This window comes from Humulus lupulus, chromosome 7 (assembly GCF_963169125.1).
Source record: "Humulus lupulus chromosome 7, drHumLupu1.1, whole genome shotgun sequence".
Taxonomy (NCBI): domain Eukaryota; kingdom Viridiplantae; phylum Streptophyta; class Magnoliopsida; order Rosales; family Cannabaceae; genus Humulus; species Humulus lupulus.
In genome coordinates this window covers 148883176-148905882 of record NC_084799.1, presented here as the reverse complement: position 1 = coordinate 148905882, position 22707 = coordinate 148883176, and the positions used below count along the sequence as shown (strand labels likewise).

Here is a 22707-nt window from a genome sequence, read left to right as displayed (position 1 = left end):
TAGGTTCATCCTCACACTCTTGATTTTGATCCTGACTATTTTCAGCAATAGTCTCATGTGTTCATTTTAACGAACTTGAATCATCTTTTGATCTACATGGAAATACGTGTTCAAAGAACGACGCATTTCTAGATTCCATTATCGTGTTTTTGTGTATGTCAGATATTTTAGACTCATACACCAAAAATCGATATGCACTACTATTATGTGCATAACCAATGAAAATGCAACCAATAGTTTTTGGACCTATTTTTACCATTTTTGGTAAGGGTACAGCCACTTTGGCAAGACACCCCCACACTCTTAAGTATTTGAAGGAAGGTTTCGCTCATTTCCATAACTCATAAGGGGTCTTATCTTCTTTCTTTTTGGGTATCTTATTTAAAAGATAATTAGCTGATAAGATAGCTTCTCTCCACATGTTCTGAGGCAATCCAGAACTAATCAACATCGCATTCATCATCTCTTTCAATGTACGATTTTTCCATTCAGCAACACCATTTTGCTGAGGCGAATAAGGTGTCGTGGTTTCATGAATTATTCCATGTTTATCACAGAATTCACCAAACGGTGATTCATATTCACCATCTCGATCACTTCTTAACACCTTAATCTTTTTGTTAAGTTGATTCTCAACTTCGATCTTATAGAGAACAAATTTCTCTATAGCCTCGTCTTTGCTTTTCAGCAAATACACATAGCAATATTTCGTGCTATCATCGACAAAAGTAATAAAATATTTATTGCCTCCCCTTGTTTTAACAAATTTTAAATCACATACATCGCTATGGATTAAATTTAGGGGTTCATTATTCCTTTCAATCGTTTTGAAGGAAGACCTTGTTAGTTTAGCCTCAACACAGGTTTCACACTTATGATTTGAATCAATATGGAATTTTGGTATGTGATTCAAGTTAATTAATCTACGCAAAGTGACATAATTAACATGTCCTAGTCTACCATGCCAAACATTGGAAGACGCAAACAAGTAAATAGAAGTGTTATTAACTTTATTGATAATTGGTTTAACAACCATTACACTAAGTTTAAACAACCCATCAGTTACATAACCCCTTCCCACAACCCCTTCCCACATACATTCCACTTTTGGACAGAACAACTTTGTCTGACTCAAATACAATTCGGAATCCGTGTTTGTTCAGCAATGAACCAGACACTAGGTTTTTTCGGATCTTTGGTACGTACAGTACGTTGTTCAGAGTCAGCTCCTTTCCAGAAGTCATTTTCAGGATCACACTTCCTTGACTCGCAATTTTAGATGTGGCAGAATTTCCCATAAAAAGCTTCTCGCCATTATCTACCTGTTAAAAAGATTTGAACAGACTCTTATCTTAGCATACATGCCGAGTGGCACCAGTATCAATCCACCACTCCATTGAGTTGAAATTGACTAGGTTTATCTCAGAAACATGGCTGATAGATTTATTATATCAAACTTAAAGAAATTTCTTAAGTTAGCTTGGAAGGGTCAAAAACCCAACCATTCGTGGTCTAGCCTCTTGTAGAATATTTCTATTGAGTATTTATCCAGCCCCAAATATATCTACTAGATAATTTCCAAAGAATACTAGAAGGGTCTAGCCCCTGCCTCAGCAGTCTAGTTTCTTTGAAAATATTCAGTTCCCAGAACTTCTCTAGTGAGATTTAAGTTCAAACGAATTTTTCGCAATAACAATATCTTTCAATATATAGATATAGAAATATCACTAATAGATATATTAAACATTATAATAATATAATAATATATCCAACATTCAAATATTATATTTAAACGAAAATCTATTTTAAGATTGTAGGAAAAATATAACGTATAAAATACTTGAATAAACGCAATATGATAAAACCAACATTTATATCTATTAAATTAAAGATACATAAATATTATAATTATAAATAACACAATATAAATAAATAACACAATATAAAAATTGAGTACTGTGTAACACACAGTTTCCTTAAAACAGATTCGCCACCTCCAAGAGGTTTCGGCGTCTATCTCCCAAGATACAATGGTGAACGACAAATAACTCAATTACTTCGCCGAACCAAATATACCTGAAATCTACTAGATATATAGATATATATATATATTAATCTTCAAAGAAAGACATATACATATATTAGTTTTTGGTGTAATGGAAACTAAGACCACTAAGGCTTATTTATAGCTTCTATCTAATGCAAATTTTCATTCACAAACATTGTGGGACAAAAAAAAAAAAACTATTCATTATTGTTTTTTCTAACAAATGTGTCATCTTAGATCTATCTCGCGTTCAGATCAACGAAAATCCATCTCAGATATGTCATTGAAGCGGGCGGGGAGAGATTGAAGAACAAAAACAGAATAAATGTATCGAGGTAGGCAAGAGAGAGAAAGAAGGAAAAGAAAAAATATTTAATAATATATATTTAATTTTTTTAGTATCATAAATATGTTTGGTTTTAATTTTAAATTTTCTAAGTTTTGAATTTTTCAATAATTTTTAATCTTAATTTAATTAAAAAATCAGTGTATAATAATTTATTTAATTTTTTATTATCTAAATGAATTTTTTAAATTAAAAAATGATATAATTTAGACCAACCATAGACAACCACGTAGATAATTACCTGTCACTTAATGGTTAGGTACTTAAAGCTGCTAAAAAATGTGAACGAAAAGTATTTTATAAAAAAAATTTAGTATTAAATTGCAATTTTGAGTAAAACTTAGTCTAAATTACTTTTTAATTTAAAACATATTCTCTAAACACATCGTTAAAATTGAGCACGTGACTTCTTCGTTATCACGTGACTAGTGACCTTCCGCCGACCTCAAATTGAAGTTGCAGAAGTGAGGCCTCAAACTCAAAGGCCCCAGCTCTGTCTCGGTTCGTCCCAGCTTTCATCATCTCCATGGATTCTGTTCTAATGGGTTCCCTCAAATCTCATTTTCCTAAAGTGAGTCTCCTTCAAAACCTCCCATATCCCTATAAACTCTCCTCCACGGTAACCCCTTGTTGCTGGTCCCCAAGAATCTCGTGTGGCCTTCGTGATGGGCCGAGAAAGCCCTTGTGGAGGTCAAGGGTGCTCTCCTCCGAAGCCATCCAGGTTGTACAGTCACTCAAGTTAGCAAAATCAACACCACCAAAGCTAGAGGAGGTTTTCAGTGCCAGACTCGCTCGCCTCTTGAAGGTAGACTTGTTAGACACTTTGGCCGAGTTACAGAGGCAAAATGAATTGGACTTAGCCCTCAAGGTATTGCCTTTTGTTTCTTTCCATATTTGATGTCATCTCAGTGTTCAGAAAACTTAACCCAGACATTGTTTTAATGATATTTAGTTGAACATGAACAGAAGAGAAACAATACCCTTTATTTATTTTTCCATTTCTGTATTTATCTGAAGTGAAATCAGGTGTAATAGGTATTCATATTTGTAAGAAAGGAAGTTTGGTATAAACCAGATGTCTCCCTATACTGCGACATGATTCGATTATTGGGAAAGAACAAACTGATTGAAATGGCTGAAGAGCTCTTTCGGGAACTAAAGGAAGAAGGGTTGGAACCTAACACAAGGGTATTTACTGAAATGATTGGAGCTTACTTACAACTTGGTATGATTGAGAAAGCAATGGAGGCCTATGGGTTGATGAAAGCATCAGGTTGTACTCCAGATAAATTAACCTTCACAATATTACTTAGAAACCTTGAGAGAGTGCGAGAAGAAGAGCTTGTAGCAGCTGTAAAGAATGATTGTACAAAGTTTATGGATTGCTCTGAGAAATTCCTTGAAGAAGTAGAACGCAAACGGGTAAGCAATCCAATCACTCATGTTATCATCTGCATTATTTCACTACGCAACTTTTTTGTCCATTGATTCATTTGAGTTTACCTTTCTATTTTCTTACTCATGTTACCTCTACAGCCAAAGAGAACGGTTGGTCAAGTTTAAACAGGGGTTGGATTGGATTACAATGGTCAGTGGCTTAAAAGGCCTTGCTTCAAAAGTTTGTAAACATGTGAAAAAGTTTTTGATAACTTGTGTGGTTTGGTGCAATATTTTAATTCGTTTAGATCATAAAATATGAAATGAATATAACATTTAGATTCTTAATTCAAACAATGAGATTGAAATTTATGGCAAAAATTGTTATACAATTGAAATAGCTGTTCTTTTCTTTCTCCACTCAAAGTCAAATGCAAGTCTACAAAGAAGCACTTGGAAGTGCAATATTACAAGTACACGATCCACAGAAGTCCCTCTCCACGATGAGAGGACAGATATACAACATCAACAACAACTTGAGATTAAAATACAACAAGGGAAGTTAGAACCCAAGCAGACCAGACCACACACTGGCTGTCACAATTTCCTCCCTTAGCTTGCTAAATGGCTAGGAGAGCTATTGAACATACTGTGCCACATGTAGGCTCTTGAAAGCACCATCTCAAGTTCTTGGTGAGTCCAGTTTTGCGTTGGAAGATGTTGAAGAAACATCACTAACTCTTGGAAATCAAGCTTCTGAAGCTCATCTGACCACTGAATATAAACAAGATAGTGGTGAGTTCACTGAATCCACATAGGAATGATGAAAGAAAATCCAATAATATAAGCTAAGCAAACAAAGAATACAGCGGTCATGCATGATCGTGGTTCCTTCATTCCGTTATCGAAGTTGAAACTTAAACATCTAATGAGATAGATTTGTGAAAAATTAACTTATATCGCACCGTTAAAAGAAAACTGGCAAATATATACACAAGGAAGTCTGGCAGCGCATCTCCTTCTGCAAGATAGGTGTCCCACAAGCGAGTAACAAGGTGGAATGGGATCTGGAAGAAACCAAACTAATTAGATTGAGTGAATCAATAAAAGCATAAGGTCAATTGTAAGGATTATAGTTTCTATCACATTGTATTATTAAGTTTTATTTTTTGAAACAAAAAGAATGGCCCAAATTTTCTTTAGCAACATATAAAAACATATTGAGAAGTTTTTCACTAATCCTATGCAAAAACAAAAATCATTGACTGATAGTAAAGAAAGCTGTAGCTAATGCAATATTATGTTCAACACAAATGTCTGTAACAGCAAACCTCGCGTATTAATAGACAGTTGAACCAGCGGAAAGCAAATTGAAGAAATTCCAGCCCTTGTTCCTCCATATGTTTAGAAACAGGTTCTAGTGCAGTTAACAGGAAAACATAAGTCCTTGTCCAAACGACACAAATCAATAAATGTAATCGTTTAAAAAGAAAATATTTAGTGATTTCAGAGCGTTGGGGATGATAGTATAACTTTGTTCAATTCTTGTGTCAAGCCCAAGCTCTTGTAAATTACTTTATGAAGGGAAAAAAACGAGGGAGAGAGAGAGAGCGATTAGAGCAGAGAAAAGGGGATACCATCTATCCGTCGAACCAATTCCTTCAGCTTAAACACAAGCCTCTGGATTCCTGGTTGAGCAAATGTGTAATGGTCTTGCATACCATCAAGTAACTTTGACAGGCACCAATAGCAATCAGCCTCTATATCAGATAGTTTATCTGGAGATAGATCAGAGATTAACCAACTTTCTACACTCCCTTCCAAGTATTCTGACAAGAAAACAACTAGAAATGGTGTAACAAGATCATTTATTCCCTGAACATATCCACTTGCAGGATGCCGTATAGCCCTGAAAAAAATTTAGGACAACGTGAGAAGACTCATGTTAATTCAATTTTCAGAACTGTTTATTCATTCTCAGTAGCTACCATGTATAAAGGACACGCTCCAAGGATTTTTGAATTTGCACTTGTTGGAAAAAAGAGACATCCGGTACAGTTCTTGGACAATCAACAGCAATCTAAGGACAGTAAAATAGGCTGTCAAGAATTGGAGACAGAAGTTTATCATGTCAACATAGACAATTAAGTAGCATTAAAGAAACCTGGCGAAGCATGTTGATTTCATCATCTGAACGCTCAGTATCTGGGATGTCATAATACTGAGAAACACAGTCCAGATACTCAAGGCGCTTCCTTCTCAGAACTCCATCCCTTCTATCTGAATTAGGTGGTGCATATCCCTGTTGTCAGTTCATTCTTAAATTTCAAAAAGGCAACTCAGGTTATTAAAAGGCCAACAAACGTAAGCCCTCACTGAGGTGCAATGGTATCAGCATCTGCAGACTGAACTTCATGCATTAATTCATGAGGGTAAAGACTACTAAAACACATTATCCACGGTACCCAGCCTTGTGGAAAAATTTCTCTTCTTTTCTATCAAACTTTATTTTCAGAGTTCATCAAATCATCTTCTATTTCAGACAGTGAGGCTCAATCATGACATAGAGAAAGATAACCTAACTTCATGCCATAGGTAAAAGTTATTTTATCTACATTGACTCTTATTTCCATTTCAATATCATAAATCAAATAACCATGTGAAAATTATTCTTATAACTTACTAGGAATTTCTCTCGATGTTAAAGCATGATGGTATTTTTCTTTTCTTTTTTTTTTTTGTGGAAATACTTTTTATGAAAATATAAAGTATTTCCAAAATAAAGCATTTGTTTGATGGACAAGAATTTAAGCTTGAAACATAGCTAGTAGTTGGCATATTAAGCTTACCAAAAGAAGTCTCCACACACTTGGACGCATATAGGGTGGCACACCACTCCAAGCTAATTCACGCAAATTCTCTACAAAAATAAATATTACAGTTACAAGCACACCTTGTGGTTGATAAAAACCCTACTTAAATTTCAAACACTATAACATCACAAGTTATTGGGGAAAAAAGTAAGGAAGATAAAGAAAAGAGAAAGTCTAAATATTTATATTAAAAAACTGCTCGAACTTTTTGCTGTAGTATCTCCTTCAATGACTTAGAGTCAGATATTACATGCCTTAACATAGGCACCTCTGCACAAATCTTACCTTTATATAGCCATACTACTTTTAATTGAACGGAATAAAAATTAAAAATGAAAGAAAAAAGGTTATATTTAATAATAATTAGACAGAGAAATCATACCTAGTATAATTGTCGTTCCTGACAGCACCTTTGAGAACTTTGTGAGCCTTGCTGAATCAGTTGCTCTAGCACCCATGGTGGATTTTTGAATTTCTTTGACAGTAATCTCAGGCTGTAAGGTTGATGATTTTAACTTGCTTGCATTTGCATTACTATTTGGCTTGCTTGGGGTCTGGTCTTCTTCCTATAAATAAAGTCCAAAGTATCACGATCATGAAACCAATGGCAACTTTTGTGATATAAGAACTTGTGAGCTGGACAAACAACATTTGTATACATAAACACATAATTAGATAACACCCTTACTGCCTTCTCCATACGGTCACTTGTCCCAGCATCATTGGATGAGAAGCTCCTCTGATAACTTGGGGAGTTTTCTTGTGAGCTTAAATCATCTACGGGATCTGATCTCCTAGTTAACAATATTTTACCGGGAATTGTACGACCTTTGAGCAACCTAGTTGGCATAATGCAAATACACAAGATATATCAGAGTGCCAATCAAACATATATAGTAAAAGACGAAAAAAAAAACACGTATTGAAATCAAAATGCAATAATCAAGAGAACTATCCTATTAAGCTCATCTGGAAGTAAAATAACTTTTATCCACAAGACATAAGTGATGTGCATAACAACTATCCTATCAAGCTTTCATCATGAATTGCTATAACAACACCTTAAATTGGAGAAATAATGGAACAAAGGCAGTCCAATGATAGAAAAATTAACGATGTTGTTGAAAGGCTTAAACAATCGAACGCAGTGTGGATCTATAAGTTGATAACAAATTTAGTAAAAACAAAATTTTGAATTGCATTTTATCTATAAAAATGAAAAATGTAGGCTTTCCTTCAAGACTTCAACCATAGGATATAAAGATGGTATGAATCCAGAATCAATCATTTGATTAGTTAAAAAATTATTGATATCTTCTAATCTGTCCCATTGCTCTAGCATCTAAATATATAAAAGAGCACCATTGACTTCAACCTTAAAAGGAAAAGATCGTTCTGATCACACAGCTTTATCATCAATTTTTCAATCAAATCAACCAAGAAAAGAAAACCCACATCAAATTTCCCAATCAAATCCCAAAACTGCACAGATCAAAAGCTATGCATTGCGAATTAAAGAGCCAATTTCCAAAACGACCTTCCAGGAAGCAACATATTGAAGAGACTTGGTTCTGAAAATATTTATGACTATAATCGTGGAACTGTAATAATATTCCATAGATGAGAATGTTTAATCAAATGGGTACTCAAATCTAAGAATCCATTGTCAGAAATGATTGAAAAATTACACCCAGTTCGAAATCTAACCCTTGAACATTTCGGAGGGTTTGGTTGAATCTGGAGTCCATGGTTGAGAAAGGACTCTCTTTCTTAGGCTGATCTTCTTCTCTGTAGCTGTGGTTGCTGCTGTTCTTCATGATTGCCCACCATAGACCATTATTCTCTGTCTGCTTCTTACTTGGCTCTTGTCTCCCTTACTTTCTTAAAACCATAAACAGAGTGGAGCACTGAGACAGAAGAAAATTTGAGAAGTAAACTATTCAAACGACCTGTCGTTTCTTATATATATATATACATATCTTGGCCATTATTTTATTATTAATTTTAAATTAAAAAAAAACTAATTTATTATACATTTTAAAAATATTGGGAGCAAAATACATAAGTCATTCACAGTTCCATTCTAGTTCCTAAGTTTTTTTTTACGAGAAAAAATATACATTTAGTCAATTGTGTTGCAACACTGAGTACTTAGCATTAACTTCACTCAAAACACTTATGTTGCAACAATTTATAATCCCTAGATTATTTTAAAGTGTTGACCATGATTTTGGCCAACGACGAGTGGACGTCAAAACTATAATGACCCTTCAAGAGAAAAATACGATACAGATCATTTTATAGTAGTTCAGCCCCAATTTATTGGTAATAGCCTAATCCACTTAGAGTTGTGATATATATCCTACACTTAAGATCAGATGAACTTGAGCCAACTGAGTTTCTTAAGTGTAAGTAGGAAAATACATAGTTTCTCTCTCTAACTTTCTTAGAAAATGCCCCAAGAATCCCCAAGTAACATTCTCAAACTAGAGAGTTTTTTTCAGCCTTAAAAGACCAGCCCCCCAAATGATGCCATGAGCCATTTATTTATAGGCTCATGGATCGTACATAAATATCTCCCTTTTACCAGGTCATTTGTTCTTTCAATAGACTTTAATTAATAAAATATAAATAAATCTAATATTACAACAATATGACTACTATTTCGGGATATCTGAGAGATTCCCGCAGTAGTTGGGAATGATTTGGGTTGAAGCTGTTACTGAGGAAATAGGCAAGCACCTCTCGTAGGCAAAGCACTCCTTTAGCACACCTCTGGTCTAGCAAAACACTCTACTGGTTGGGCAAAACAAATGACTGGTCAGCCATGCACCTCCACCGGTCGGCCAAATACTTCACTGATCGGCCAAACACTTAACTGGTCGGACAAGCACATGACTGGGCAGACAAGCACATGACTGGTCGGTCATGACACTTGACTGGTCAGTCAAAAATCCTTATCGGTTTGACAGAATCTCTACCAGGTCAGTCAGATCACTTTATCACAACTCCGAAGAGCCAATACATTTATTGACTATTAATGTGTCGTTTACGGACCATGTATTGCCACTTGTCACTTCTGATTGCCACGTCATCGAACTTCAATTTTTGGGGATAACATTTGCCCCCTAAGTTTATTGTATGATATACTCACATAATAAACTTTTATTCTAGCAAAATGTTTTTGAGGTCATCCAAAAACTTCCATCCAGTTGGTAATTTTCACTCTTGTAATAAACCCACGATCGAACTTTTCTTTTGATTTCTTCAAATTCCATTCTTTGAGCTTGTTTGAATAGCTTATTTGAAATGCCTGTTTGGTCCCCGGGACCCAAATAATTTCCTGACTGCTAACCCTTGGGTGTATTGTTTCCTGTTGCTTAGATGCCTCCCTGGCTCTTCGGACACCACTCCAAATATATGCTCAACCTCTCGGACACAGACCCTCGGAAGCACCAGGCTCCTCGGATGACCAGCTAGCATCCCCTCGGTCACAGACGGCAGCTCCTTGAAGGCGAACCCCAGCTGCTCGGATGAATTCCACCGTCCGCTCGGACGCACCCCTACTACTCGGACACAACCCACACCCCGATCGGACACAAGCCTTTGGACGCTCGGGCGTACCCTTGGATGCAGCTTCTCGGATTCCCAGCCAGCAGCTCCTCGGATGCAGCACCATCTCCCAGCTGATCGGACACGCACCAATCCGCTCGGACACCTCTTGTTGCCTGGCTCCTCGGATGCACGCCGTCTACTCAGATTAGCACCCCAGTCGCTCGGGCGCATGTAGCTGCTCGGACACCTGCAGCCTCACCGCTCGGATGCGTGCCCTTATGTCCTCGGGCTTGTAAAAAAAATGGTTTACTCCAGGAACTCATCATTTGTTAGTCATGCTCAACAGAGTTTCCTACTGGACCAGTGATATATGCTCAGCTGACCAGGTAAGTTATAACTGTTCTCCCGACCAGGAAAACTTTGCACCTGATCAGCTAGACTTTGTACCTGGCCAGTAGTTTACTCTTTTTTCTTGTGAAGACAATTGTTGCTTAGCAGCTTTGATATTTTTCTCGTACAGTCGAGCTATTGGCATTTATACTTTACTTTTCTTTTTAACTTAAAACATTCTAAGTCCTTTTAGACTTAAAAAGTTATAAGTTTTTTGTGAATAGTAAAGTCACTCTGATGTATGCCTTATATTTTTGCATGAGTACTTAGTTTTCTAACTTTGAAATTCTAGACATTTCATAAGTCCATACTAAGTATACTTTCTCACACTCTTATTGCTCTAACATTTTATGAGCATAAAGTTTATTGTCGCACGAATATCTGCTTCTAACTTGAAATTTTGAAAAATTCCAAGTTACTTAAGCTTTGTCAAACAAGTTAGCTTAATGGCCTTTTTTGACTTCAAAATTTTACAAGTCAGCCTAAAAACAAATATGTTTACTCGTGCTCTTATTGCCTGTGTTAAATTACATACCAGTATACCCCATGTGCCCCCCAAATGATCGAGGGTTGCAGATCCTTAGTCACTTGCTACTTGACTGAATCTGTTCGAGCAGTTAATTACTCGTGAAACACATAGAATATATTGAAAATATTCGAGCAGTTGAACACTGCTTGAACGTATCGACCAGGTGAACACTATCCGATTTTACCGACCAGTTGAACACTGTTCGAATAATTAACACACATGCACATTTGTAGCAAGAATCGAGCACGCTGCACGTAGTCTCTTTTATTACTCGTAAATTAAAAAGGAAAAAACGTGTCTAATAACGAGTCTTAAACAACAAAACTTGTTCAAAAATAGATGACTGGTCAGCAAATAACCAACTCATAAATCAAATTTAAATAGCAAGTTAAACAACTTGAAATTAAACTACCACTCTGAAAGCGGTATTTAGTGATAATATATCCTTCGATGCTCGCCGCTCCAATGGTTTCTGATCCTAGCACTCCCGCTTAGCATACCTCTCCCTTGCTTCGTTGCTATCCTCAGCCAAGTGTGGTCCTCCACATATAGTGTCTAAGGTGAAGTCCACAGGTCCGAGCTGCAAGGGTGGAGATCTCTGTCGTTTGAAACCAGGATTGCTGCTGCCTCCTTCTCCTTGGGGTGTCTCTGCCCGGTACTTCCTCAACTTGCCCGACCGGAGAAGAAATTCTATCTTGTCCTTGAGGTGATTGCATTCATTCGTGTCATGACCATAATCTCCATGGAAATGACAAAACTTATTCATATCTCTCTTCCTCATCTCTTTCCTGATGGGTGGAGGTTTCTTGTAGGGAACCTCTTCATGACTAGCAATATATATTTCTGCTCGGCTGGTCGAGAGAGTGGTGTAATTAGTGAACTGAGGCTCATACTTGGTTGGCTTTTCGTTTGAACTCAACTTTGCTTTCTTTTCCTCATGGTGGTCAGACCTGTTAGTTCCACATTTCTTTCCACCATTATTGGGAGAGTCAGTTGATCCGCCCAGATTGTTTATGCCATTCTCCTCTTTCTTGATTGCATCATCCAATTTCATATACTTGTCTGCTCGGTCAAGAAACTATTGAAGTGTTGAAATTGGATTTCTATGTATACTATCCCACAAAGGGCTCTGATAAGTTATCCTATCAGATATGGCAGCCATCTTCCCCTCGTCTCCTACAGTAGTTGCTCTATTGGCTTCTCTTATGAATCTCTGTATATAATTCTTTAAAGACTCATCTTTCCCTTGTTTGATATCTGCCAAGTGGTTGGCATAAACTGGTGGAGTCCGGGCAGTGTTGAATTGTCTACAAAACTCCTTCCTGAATGCTTCCCAAGAGGTAATGGAGTTTGGCTTAAACTTCCAATACCATTCCTGGGCGGTATCTGACAAAGTAGTCAAGAAAACCCTACACCGATAATCGTCACTTACTCCGAGCAATTCCATCTGGTCCTCAAACTTCCCAACATGTCTGATGGGATCTGCCTTTTCTGTATATACTGGCAGAAGCGGTGCTTTATATTTTGCCAGTGGCTGGGCTGCTCTAATCCGGGCACAAAATGGGCTGCCACTCCGGTGGTCTATCGCATCTATCCTGGAAGGTCGTTTTGACAAACCTTGCACTGCAGCTGTTAGCACGTCAAGCTGGGCTTGGATGGCTGGTGCAACTGATGAAGTTCCAAGGTCTTGACCGCCTGGTCGGGCATTACCATCTGGTGCACTATCGTCAAGTATTTCTACTTGACTGGCAGGGCGATTTAGATTTTTCCCTTTGACCGGGACGGTCCTCCTCTTGTTGGTGATAACGTCCCTCAGATCCTTCCGGGAAGCATGCTCTCCTGCCCGATCGAACATCGTACTCTTCGATCTTCCAGAGGGCTTACTATGCGGGACTCGCTCTCTCCTGCTACGCTGTTGGGCGGGGTACAGTGGAGGCTTTTCGATACGCCCCGGGTAGTCTTTTCCTCCTTGTTGGTCGTTGCCCTCCTTTTCCTTTGACTGGTCGGTGTGATGACTATCAGCCTCATCACGACCATGCCCATCTTTGAATTGTGAAGTCCTCTTATCCGAGGAGTCTTGGTCTAATCCTGCCTTGGTGGAGTCTTTTTACCGCTCGATCAGTGACTCCCTGATCTAGAAGTTTCTGATCACTGGCTCCTGGAGGGGGTTCTAGAGTGCTCCCTTTGCGTTGAGGCAGTCCTGGATCGATCCCCGTCATCATCCCGACCAGGTGGGTTACTCCTGCTTCTGTTCGGTCCACAAGAATTAGCTCTGTCAGCGGTCCTTCGACCAGCATTATTATTTCTTGCTCCCTGGGTGGCTGCTTGTGCCGCGGCTTGAGCATTGGCTTGGGCCAATTGGGTAGCCGCCTCTAGAGCAAGTGCTGCTTCACGATGTCTCCGGTCGACTTCCTCCTGTCGCTGTTCGAGCTCTTTGCTTCTGGCCTCCATATCGCGCCTTTGCTACTCTAACACAGCTCTCTGCTTGGCCATCTCTTCAGCGAAAGACTCCTGCCGAGCATTGAATTGCACCATCTCCTCTTGGAAAGCACCTATTGCTTCCTGGAGTTGTTCAACTTCTGGAGTGGTCTCCTTGAGAAACACCCTGGGCTCAGTCTCTGGGTTCTGCGGTCCAAACTCTTCTGATCTAGCAGGCTCCTTTGACGTGCCTGACTTTTTGGATGCCACATTGGTATTCTTGGGCGCCATTTCGATATGATATTCGTGTGTTTCTTCTCTTCAGGCTCTCAATGAAAGCACCAAAATGTTGACCACGATTTTGGCCAACGACAAGTAGACGTCAAAACTACAATGAACCTCCAAGAGAAAAATACGACACAGATCATTTTATAGTGGTTCAGCCCCAATTTATTGGTAATAGCCTAATCCACTTGGAGTTATGATATATATCCTACACTTAAGATCAGATGAACTTGAGCCAATTGAGTTTCTTAAGTGTAAGTAGGAAAATACATAGCTTCTCTCTCTAACTTTCGTAGAAAATGCCCCAAGAATCCCCAAGTAACAGTCCCAAACTAGAGAGTTTTTCTCAGCCTAAAAAGACCAGCCCCCCAAATGATGCCATGAGCCCTTTATTTATAGGCTCATGGATCGTACATAAATATCTCCCTTTTACCAGGTCATTTGTTCTTCCAACAAACTTTAATTAATAAAATATAAATAAATCTAATATTACAACAATATGGCTATTATTCTGGGATATCTGAGAGATTCCCACGGTAGTAGAGAATGATTCGGGTTGAAGCTGTTACTGAGAAATAGGCAAGCACCTCTCGTAGGCAAAGCACTCCCCTAACACACCTCTGATCTAGCAAAACACTCTACTGGTCAGGCAAAACAAATGACTGGTCGACCATGCACTCCACCGGTCGGCCAAATACTTCACTGGTCGGGCAAACACTTAACTGGTCGGACAAACACCTCATTGGTCGGACAAGCACATGACTGGGTAGACAAGCACGTGACTGGGCAGACAAGCACATGACTGGGCAGACAAGCACATGACTGGGCAGACAAGCACATGAGTGGTCGGTCATGACACTTGACCGGTCAATCAAAAATCCTTATCGGTCTGACAGAATCTCTACCAAGTCAGTCAGATCACTTTATCACAACTCCGAAGAGCCAATACATTTATTGACTATTAATGTGTCATTTACAGACCATGTATTGTCACTTGTCACTTCTGATTGCCACGTCATCGAGCTCCAATTTTTGGGGATAACAAAAAGAAAAACAAATGTTCAAAAAAATTATCGAGTAATCTCATTCTATATGCAATATGAAGTAAAACTACTAAGATTGAATCAATAAAATGACTTTAAGGATTGAATCACCAATTCTTGTAATATTGAAAAAAAAAACATCATTGGGTACTTGCAAGAAAACACTTCGATGCTCGAATTAGCAAGGATTTTCTCAGAGATAACAATGAAAAAGTATAAGTGTGTGTGTGAACAATTCAATAAAGTCCTATAGTCCATTGAGGTGTTATTTATAAGTTTTCATAAGTCGGTTAAGGAGTGGCCCACATTAGTTGCCCAAAGGCGACAAATAATGATTTTAAATAAGTAAGGTTTGGCAAGATCCACCCTAAACCCTTGTCGGTTTGACATGATTAACCTAGTCAAGGCTCGGACGAGATCGGGACCTCCTTCTCAAGCATCCTCTTACAATATGTCAACTATTAATAATTACAATAACAATAAGAATAAAAGTATAATAATTGACCGCAAAACCTGTTTATTTTTACATTTCTGTTATATTTAAGCCCTCATTCTTTAGTTTTGGTGGTAATACCTCCAAATTATAATTTTGTTGGCAAATCTATAGTCTCGTTAGGTCCAAGTAGATTGACAGATTTAAAAATAATTTTAATTAATTGAAATCATTATTCAAGATTAAAACAAATCAACAAAAAAAAATGTACAAAATTAAACACAATCTTCTTCTTCTTCATATGTTGCAGGCAGATTGATGGAATCTAGGGACGAAGCTTCTAGGCATGGCTTTAGGCAGATTGACAGAGCTTCTAAGTGTGGCTTCAGAGAGACGATGGCACCCTCAACTTCTTTGCAGATCTGGGCTGAGGACAATGGAGCTTCTTCACAAATTTGGACTAAGTACATCGACGAAGCTTCTTTGCGAATTTGGGCTGTGGACGTCGATGGAGCTTCTTTGCAGATCTGGATAGAGGATGTCGATGGAACATCTTTGAAGATCTGGGTTGAGGACAATGATTAGAGTGAGTAGTTGTGAGGCCTGCGATTGCTTCCAAAACTCAACCTTTGCTACTCCAAAATAAACGATTAAAGATATATCCACCTACCCATTAATAAATTGAAAAAAAAGGTAAATACCCATTTGGTACCATGTGTTTTATCAAAATACACTCTTGGTCCCATATGTTTATAATAATGATAATTTGGTACTCTCTAATTGCAATTCGTACTAATTTGGTACTCTTATATTTTAAATATGACCATATTGGCCCTCTTTTTAATGAATTATTTAATTTTCTTTTGTTTTTGTTTTTTTAAAATGATTCAAAATATATTTTTAAAATTAATAAAATAAAAATTATTTTATAAAATAAATCAATTAAATGTAAATTTTCAAATAAAAAATAATTTTAAAATAAAATATTTAATAAAACTATTTTAATTAATTAAATAAACATAAATATGTTTAATTCGAAATATAAATTAAAAAAATTAAAACCAATATTTTGAAATTAATTAAAGTAAACTAAAAACTATATATATATATATATATATATTTTTTTTAAAAGTTTTAATTAAACTATTTTTGTTTAAATTTTGGCTTTTAAGTTTAAGGTGTTAATTTTAATTTTTTGTTTTAAGTTTAGGGGTTAGATTTAATTTTTTATTCTTGTTTTTTAAAATTATTTCAAAGTTTTAATCATACGTTTTTTTTTTATTAAATAAAAAAAAAAATTTAACACATTTTTAAAATAACAAAAATAAAATTAAAATCAAATAAATTATAAAAAAGAGGGGCAATATGATCATATTTGAAATATGAGTTGACCAGATTGCAGCAGAGAGTACCGAAGTGGTACGAATTGCAAATAGAGGGTACTGAATGATCATTATTATAAACTGTTGACTGCCTTTTTAGCTATCAATCTTAAACGAGAGATTAAAGAAATAAACAACAAGAACACAAATGTTTTTACGTGGCCCAGGCTATAAAAGAGCCCTAGTCCACGAGTCTCTGGTATTATGAGGATTGGAAGCTTGTTGAGGTAAGTTTCAATGGTGTATTCTTGATTAGTAGTGAAAATACACATTTATTGATTTTAATAGTCAAAATAAATTAATTTTTAATTAATATTTTCATGGAATTAATATGATTTATTTTATAAATGAAAATATTTGATTATGGTTTAATTTATTGTTATTTTGTAGGAATTAAAGTTGTATTTTGGCACTTTAAAATGAAGAGAAAAGAAAACAATTAAATCTAAAAAGAGAATAGAAAAATGGCATTTTTCTTGAAACAAAGGGGCCCAATCCGAAGGAGAAGCCTAGTCGAGCCGCTTGGAGGCCCACCTACCCAGCGCCACGTGTTGCGCACCCCAACCTGGCGACCCGTGCGTGACCCGACGACCCGCCTACTGACCCAGTTCGACCTTCTCCTCTCCCAGCCAGCCGTCCACGTGGCGCCTCTGCATTGGCCATGGCTGGGTCAATGGTCCAGCTACCATAATGCTTCCAGCCCAACCTTTGATGCACTTTGGGCCATGAACCTCCTATTTTGAGCTTCAAAGCTCTTTTTTTTTTGGTGTTTTAGAAAAATGGCAAATTGACCATTCACCAAAATGGCTGGGTTAATATTATTAATAAGATTTGATTTTTCAAAATCATATTTTATTATTAATGTTTCAGATTTATTATGTAACCTCCATTTGTTGTTTAATTTATTTTTAGTCATTTTCTCCCTCTATATATAGAGACTCTTTCTTTCACATGCATAGGTAATTTTGTGGGTAAAGAAACTATAACAAAATTTATACTCACTTTCTTCTTAGAATTGTGTGAGAATCATGAGCATAATGACCTAATCTTCCTTGGAAGGTTAGGGATGATTCCATATGCTAGTGATGTTATTTTGCTACTTTGATTTACTATGTTCTTAATATAATGTATTTGAGTTATTTATGTTCTTTCATCATCTCTATTCTGTTATCTTTATTTACTTGTGCTAAAAGTATATAAGATTAGTCATGCTATTTCTATGTGCTTCTAATTAGTAAAAGTAATATTGATACATAATTTTATGTCCAATCTTCTACTGCATTATTGCCCTTGGCTATTTTGTCATTTTTAGATTTTTTATAAGATTAATAATGTGCTCCTAAAGTAAAGAACTTTATATCCTAAAGTAAAGAACTTTATAACTCAAATGAACTCTTGTTAGAAAAGAATATGGACTTTAAAGTTAGATTTTCCAAGTAAATATTGGGATGTGAACTATTTACTTGTGTATTTTTTGTAAATCAAGTAACTAAGTAACCAAACAAGCATATAGATGATTCTTGAAGCCTTTTTATTTTCTCAAACTCTTGATTACACCTTACTTTTATTTCATGTCACTAACTTTTTGTGTTATTTTCTACTAATCTTTTAGTTTTAGGTTACCTCCTTGTGGATCGACCGCTCGATTTTACTACAACTACCGCTTAGTGGTTGTCACATCTTGGGCGTTAAACCAATTTTGGCACCATTGCCGGGGAGGTAGTTTTCAAAATTTTTAATGAAATTTTTACCAAAATGTTTGTAACTTTATATGTATTTTTTTAGTACGAATATTGTGTTAGCATAGTGTTCTTGTATTTGTGGGTTGTATTTTTTTATTTAGTAATTTTTAATTAATTTGATTATTATTAAAAAAAATTAAAACAAAAAAAAATTAGTTATTTATATATATATCTTCTTTTTCTTTCTTCCTTTTCTTTTTTGGTAAAAAAAATTATATATATAAATATTCATATATATATATATATATATAAGAAAAAACAAAAAACGTAAAAAAAAATATATACATTTTTATTTTATTTTTTTCTTTTCCTTTCTTTTGGTTACAGGAAAAAAAATCATATAAGTATATTTATTTATTTTCTTTTTAGTTAATTCTTATTTCATTTCCCTTTCTTAATTTATTTTTTATTTTTTTAGTTTAATAAATATTTAAAAAAAATTAAGCTTGCTATTTTATCTTCACTTCAACTCTCTTTTCTTTATTTTATTTTTTGTGTTGATTGTTTTGTTGCTTTAGGTTCCTTAGTTTAGGCTTTTCTTTTTCTTTGCCTTAGTTTTCTTTAGAACTTAGGTTTTCCCAAAAAAAAAAAAAAACATAAAATTTCGATTATAAAACGCTTAGTATTGGGAACAATTGTGTAATATTACAAATGGTAGAAACCGATATTGTTCTATCTAGAAAGATTGGTTGTTAAATAAAGTTTGTGATAGCGTTACCCCCCCCCCCCCCCCCCCCCCCCACCCCCCCCCCCCCCCACACACACACACACACACTTACCTGGGAACCTCAGAGAGTTCTGTCTAGGCAAGTGTGGGTCTAAAGCGGTACCTTGGCAACCTTCCCAATCGCCCTGGGAATATTTCGAGCATATACATTTGCACTATTACATTGTTGAACTTATTACTATAAGAAAACCAAGCTTGTTCTGTAAAATAAGCAATTTCACTATGCTTAAAGGTTATTTGGTCGAAAGTGTTAACTTGTGATCCACTATACTTACTCAGTAACCTCGGGGAGTTCTAGTAAGGTGTTGGAGATCACCTAAAAACCTCCAAATCTACTTAGGAACAAGTTTAAAAAAAATAAAAATAAAAAATAAAAATAAATAAATAAATAAATAAATATAATTTTGATTTTCGAGAGTGGATGAATCATCACGAAACTTCTAATGACACTTCATTCAATTCATCCGCCACTCCTTCCACCAATCCTGCTTCTCCACAAACCTTATCTGATAATAATCCATTCGCAATGGCTCGCAATGGTGAAATCCAACCAAGAACTCTCAATGACTACCTCTATCCTACTCTCACTTCCACGCCTTCATGCATTATCTTCCTAATATGCTCGCATTAGACTTTAAACCTGGCATGATTCAACTCTTGCCCACATTTCATGGAATGGAAAACGAGAGCCCATACGTGCATATTATAGAATTCGAGGAGGTAGTAGCCACGTTCTATAACCAAGCCGAAAATGCCGATTCTGTGCGACTAAAGTTCTTCCCTTTCTCTGTGAAGGACAAAGCCAAAAGCTAGTTATACTCTTTGAGACCTAGGTCTATTGGAACATGGGAGGAAATGACCAAATCTTTCTTTCTGAAACACTTCCCCAGCCATAAGACCAACAGTCTAAAACGACAAATTTCCACATTTTCCCAAAAGGATAATGAAACGTTCTATCAAGTCTGGGAAAGATTCAAAGATCTGTTGAATCAGTGCCCGCGCCATGGCTATGAGAACTGGTGTTTGGTTAGTTACTTCTACGAAGGCCTCACGAGTCGTGAGCGCCAGTTTGTAGAAATGCTATGCAATGGTGAATTCCTCGAAAAAGAGTCAGACGATGCTCTTGAACATCTCGAAGAAACCACGAAAAAATCTCACACCTGAACTGGTCCAAGTGCTACTGATAGCACCAACTGACACAAACCATTTGGGATCTATCAACTTCGAGAAGAGGATAGTGTTATGGTCCAACTCGAAGCTTTGAAAAAGCAGTTTGAGGTCTTAATGACGAAAAATGGCAAAAAATCGCACATGATCGCTCAAGCGGAACTGTAAGAACCTTGCTTTGTTTGTGGAGGGACGGAGCATTTAGCTAAGGAATGCTTAGTTTTTAATGAGATGAGAGGGGATTTATGAGGAGCAATGCAATGCCTTAGGGGCATATAACAAGCCATTCTCCCATACGTACAACCCTGGTTGGAGAAACCACCCAAATTTCAGTTGGAGAGATTCCAACCAAGCTCAATCGTTTGGAGGCCAATGGAGAAATGAGCAACAAGTTCAACCATCAAAGGCATATTCTGCACCTCAATACAATGCTCATCCACAACAAAATTCTCTCGAGAATACATTTCATGCATTCATAGAGGAACAATCCAAACTAAATTGTCAAATGATGGAAGAAATCAAGGAAATGAAATGTCAATTCTCAAAATTGACTGAATCCTTGGCCATTCCGGAAAAAAGCAAACTTCCTTCCCAACAAAAATTCAATGTGCAAGGCCAACACATGGCTCAATCTTCAAATTCTAATGATCAAAATGTTAAGGAAGTAAATGCCATCACGACTAGAAGCGGTAAAACTTTGCAAGACCCACCCATAAAATCCAACTCTCTCAGTACTCCGAAAGTCATTTATGAAAATCCACCACTTAATGCCTCTCCAAAAGTACCATTTCCCTAGGCTTTGAAACCCGTTGGGAAACTTCCCGATAACCGAGCTGAAATCCTTGAGCACTAAACACAGGTGAAGATTAATCTTCCTTTGCTTCACATCATAAAATAAGTGCCTGCTTATGCCAAAATCATCAAGGATCTATGCACTACAAAAAGGAAGCACCATGTCAAGAAGACTACTTTCTTGACTGAGCAAGTGAGTGCGGTGATTAAACAAAAAACACCACCAAAATACAAACATACTTGACCCATTAGCATGCATATAACGGAGCAACCAACCCCCTTCAACATCTCTCATAACGTGTTCTGCCACACCTGCTGGGGCGGGTAAGCTACGACTGTTCATCATAGGTAACTATGTGAAGTAGAGGTTGTGTTGTGAAGCAAAAAAATGCAACATTCTATTGACTTGATATAATATATTTCTTTATTATTAATACATCCTCAAAAGAGGAAAAGCTCCCTAACCTTAATAATAAAAGAATGCTACCGCCCCATCAAAGCGAATAAAGGAAACTCTTTCTTTCTATTATAGAAGATAGACCATTTACTGAGAAGAGAAATGACCATGAACCACAAGCCCAGACGTCGTTACCGTTCCTCTCGCAGGAAGTAGCATACTCATGTTGCCTGCTTTCGTTCCTTTCGTCTCGAAGGCGAATGCGAGTGAGGGATAAGCTTTCCCCGTTCACTAGGAGGGAAACTCAGGAAGAGTTCTGGCAAAACAAAAATAGATGGTGAAAGATTGTGCGCAATGAATAAATCGATGTATTTGCGGAAAATGGGACGCTGAAGGTCAGGGGTAGCCGATGTTAGCAACTTCTTTGAATGGAATCTTAGCCCGCCTCACTTGCTTTCTTTACTGCATAAGGGCGAGTTATTGCCATTTCATTTTTACTGAGGAAACGAACAGACTTTAGTTGACGGAAAGGAAATGTATATTGATACGTTAGCAGACTTGGTTGCCTGCCACGGGGCCAGTTGTCCCACCTTCTTGACAAATTGGGACCCATGAAGTCAGCCAAGCCTTACTTGATCTTGGCGCCAGTGTAAATCTCATGCCTTACTCTGTATACTCGCAACTCAGTCTTGAAGAAATGAAGCCAACATCTGTTGTGCTATAACTTGTTGAACGCTCCACCAAAAAGCCTCAATTTCCTGCCGATCTTTTTTTAGCAAAACTAATCATTGGCTCAAGAACTACAAGAAAACTAATCTGATAATCCTTGATTAACTTCTTAAGGTGGCAGACGCTTGGTTTTAATATTCCTTATATTCCAAATGGGTATTATTGAGGATGTTTTAGTTCAAATTGAAAAATTCTATTACCCCATGGATTTTCTTATTCTTGATACCCAATTTGTGGTAAATATGGAGTCTAAAATTCCTATTATCCTCGGAAGACCATTCCTTGCTACTGCAAATGCTTTGATCAATTGTCGGAATGGTCTAATGAAGATATCGTTTGGAAAAATGACTCTTGAAGTCAATATCTTCCACATCGGGAAACAACCTTGAGAAGATGATGAATGCTATCAAACATTCATGATTGACTCTTTAATTCCCGAGGAGGTTCAATTGCGAAGCAACTTTGATAATCTTGA

The 22707-nt window shown here is 36.8% G+C and overlaps 2 protein-coding genes and 1 non-coding gene across 4 annotated transcripts; 1 reads left to right on the top strand and 2 right to left on the bottom strand.

Moving 5' to 3' along the window:
* Positions 1–2852: 2852 nt before the first annotated feature.
* LOC133788711 (protein THYLAKOID ASSEMBLY 8-like, chloroplastic) lies at positions 2853–3998 on the top strand. The gene is made up of 3 exons (XM_062226292.1): positions 2853–3261; positions 3429–3815; positions 3930–3998. Exons 1-3 carry the CDS (start codon positions 2920–2922, stop codon positions 3954–3956), a joined length of 756 nt encoding a protein of 251 aa, XP_062082276.1. The 5' UTR covers positions 2853–2919; the 3' UTR covers positions 3957–3998.
* A 140-nt stretch (positions 3999–4138) lies between these two features.
* Positions 4139–8554, bottom strand: LOC133788709 (GTPase-activating protein GYP1). Of its 2 annotated transcripts, none has more exons than XM_062226290.1 (10): positions 8351–8554; positions 7326–7482; positions 7026–7209; positions 6620–6690; positions 5935–6072; positions 5759–5850; positions 5408–5679; positions 5102–5187; positions 4736–4837; positions 4139–4544 (listed from the first exon to the last, which is right to left on the bottom strand). In XM_062226290.1, exons 1-10 carry the CDS (start codon positions 8458–8460, stop codon positions 4383–4385), a joined length of 1374 nt encoding a protein of 457 aa, XP_062082274.1. In that variant the 5' UTR covers positions 8461–8554; the 3' UTR covers positions 4139–4382. The 2 variants fall into 2 exon arrangements, with proteins under 2 accessions (XP_062082274.1, XP_062082275.1); XM_062226291.1 differs by having other exon boundaries at positions 7332–7482; positions 8351–8553.
* Positions 8555–20050: 11496 nt separating this feature from the next.
* On the bottom strand, positions 20051–20157 carry LOC133793262 (small nucleolar RNA R71). The gene has a single exon (XR_009874715.1). It is a non-coding gene; the product is annotated as a small nucleolar RNA R71 (small nucleolar RNA).
* Between the last annotated feature and the right edge of the window lie 2550 nt (positions 20158–22707).

Excerpts from the sequence above, each read along its gene's own strand:
- LOC133788711 (XM_062226292.1), top strand. The coding sequence starts at position 2,920 with ATGGATTCTGTTCTAATGGGTTCCCTCAAATCTCATTTTCCTAAAGTG. Across the intron at positions 3,262-3,428 it reads AATTGGACTTAGCCCTCAAG|GTATTCATATTTGTAAGAAA; the intron begins GTATTGCCTTTT and ends CAGGTGTAATAG. Across the intron at positions 3,816-3,929 it reads AAGAAGTAGAACGCAAACGG|CCAAAGAGAACGGTTGGTCA; the intron begins GTAAGCAATCCA and ends TTACCTCTACAG.
- LOC133788709 (XM_062226290.1), bottom strand. The coding sequence starts at position 8,460 with ATGAAGAACAGCAGCAACCACAGCTACAGAGAAGAAGATCAGCCTAAG. Across the intron at positions 6,073-6,619 it reads GTGTGTGGAGACTTCTTTTG|GGATATGCACCACCTAATTC; the intron begins GTAAGCTTAATA and ends AACTGACAACAG. Across the intron at positions 5,188-5,407 it reads ATTGGTTCGACGGATAGATG|AACCTGTTTCTAAACATATG; the intron begins GTATCCCCTTTT and ends TAACTGCACTAG.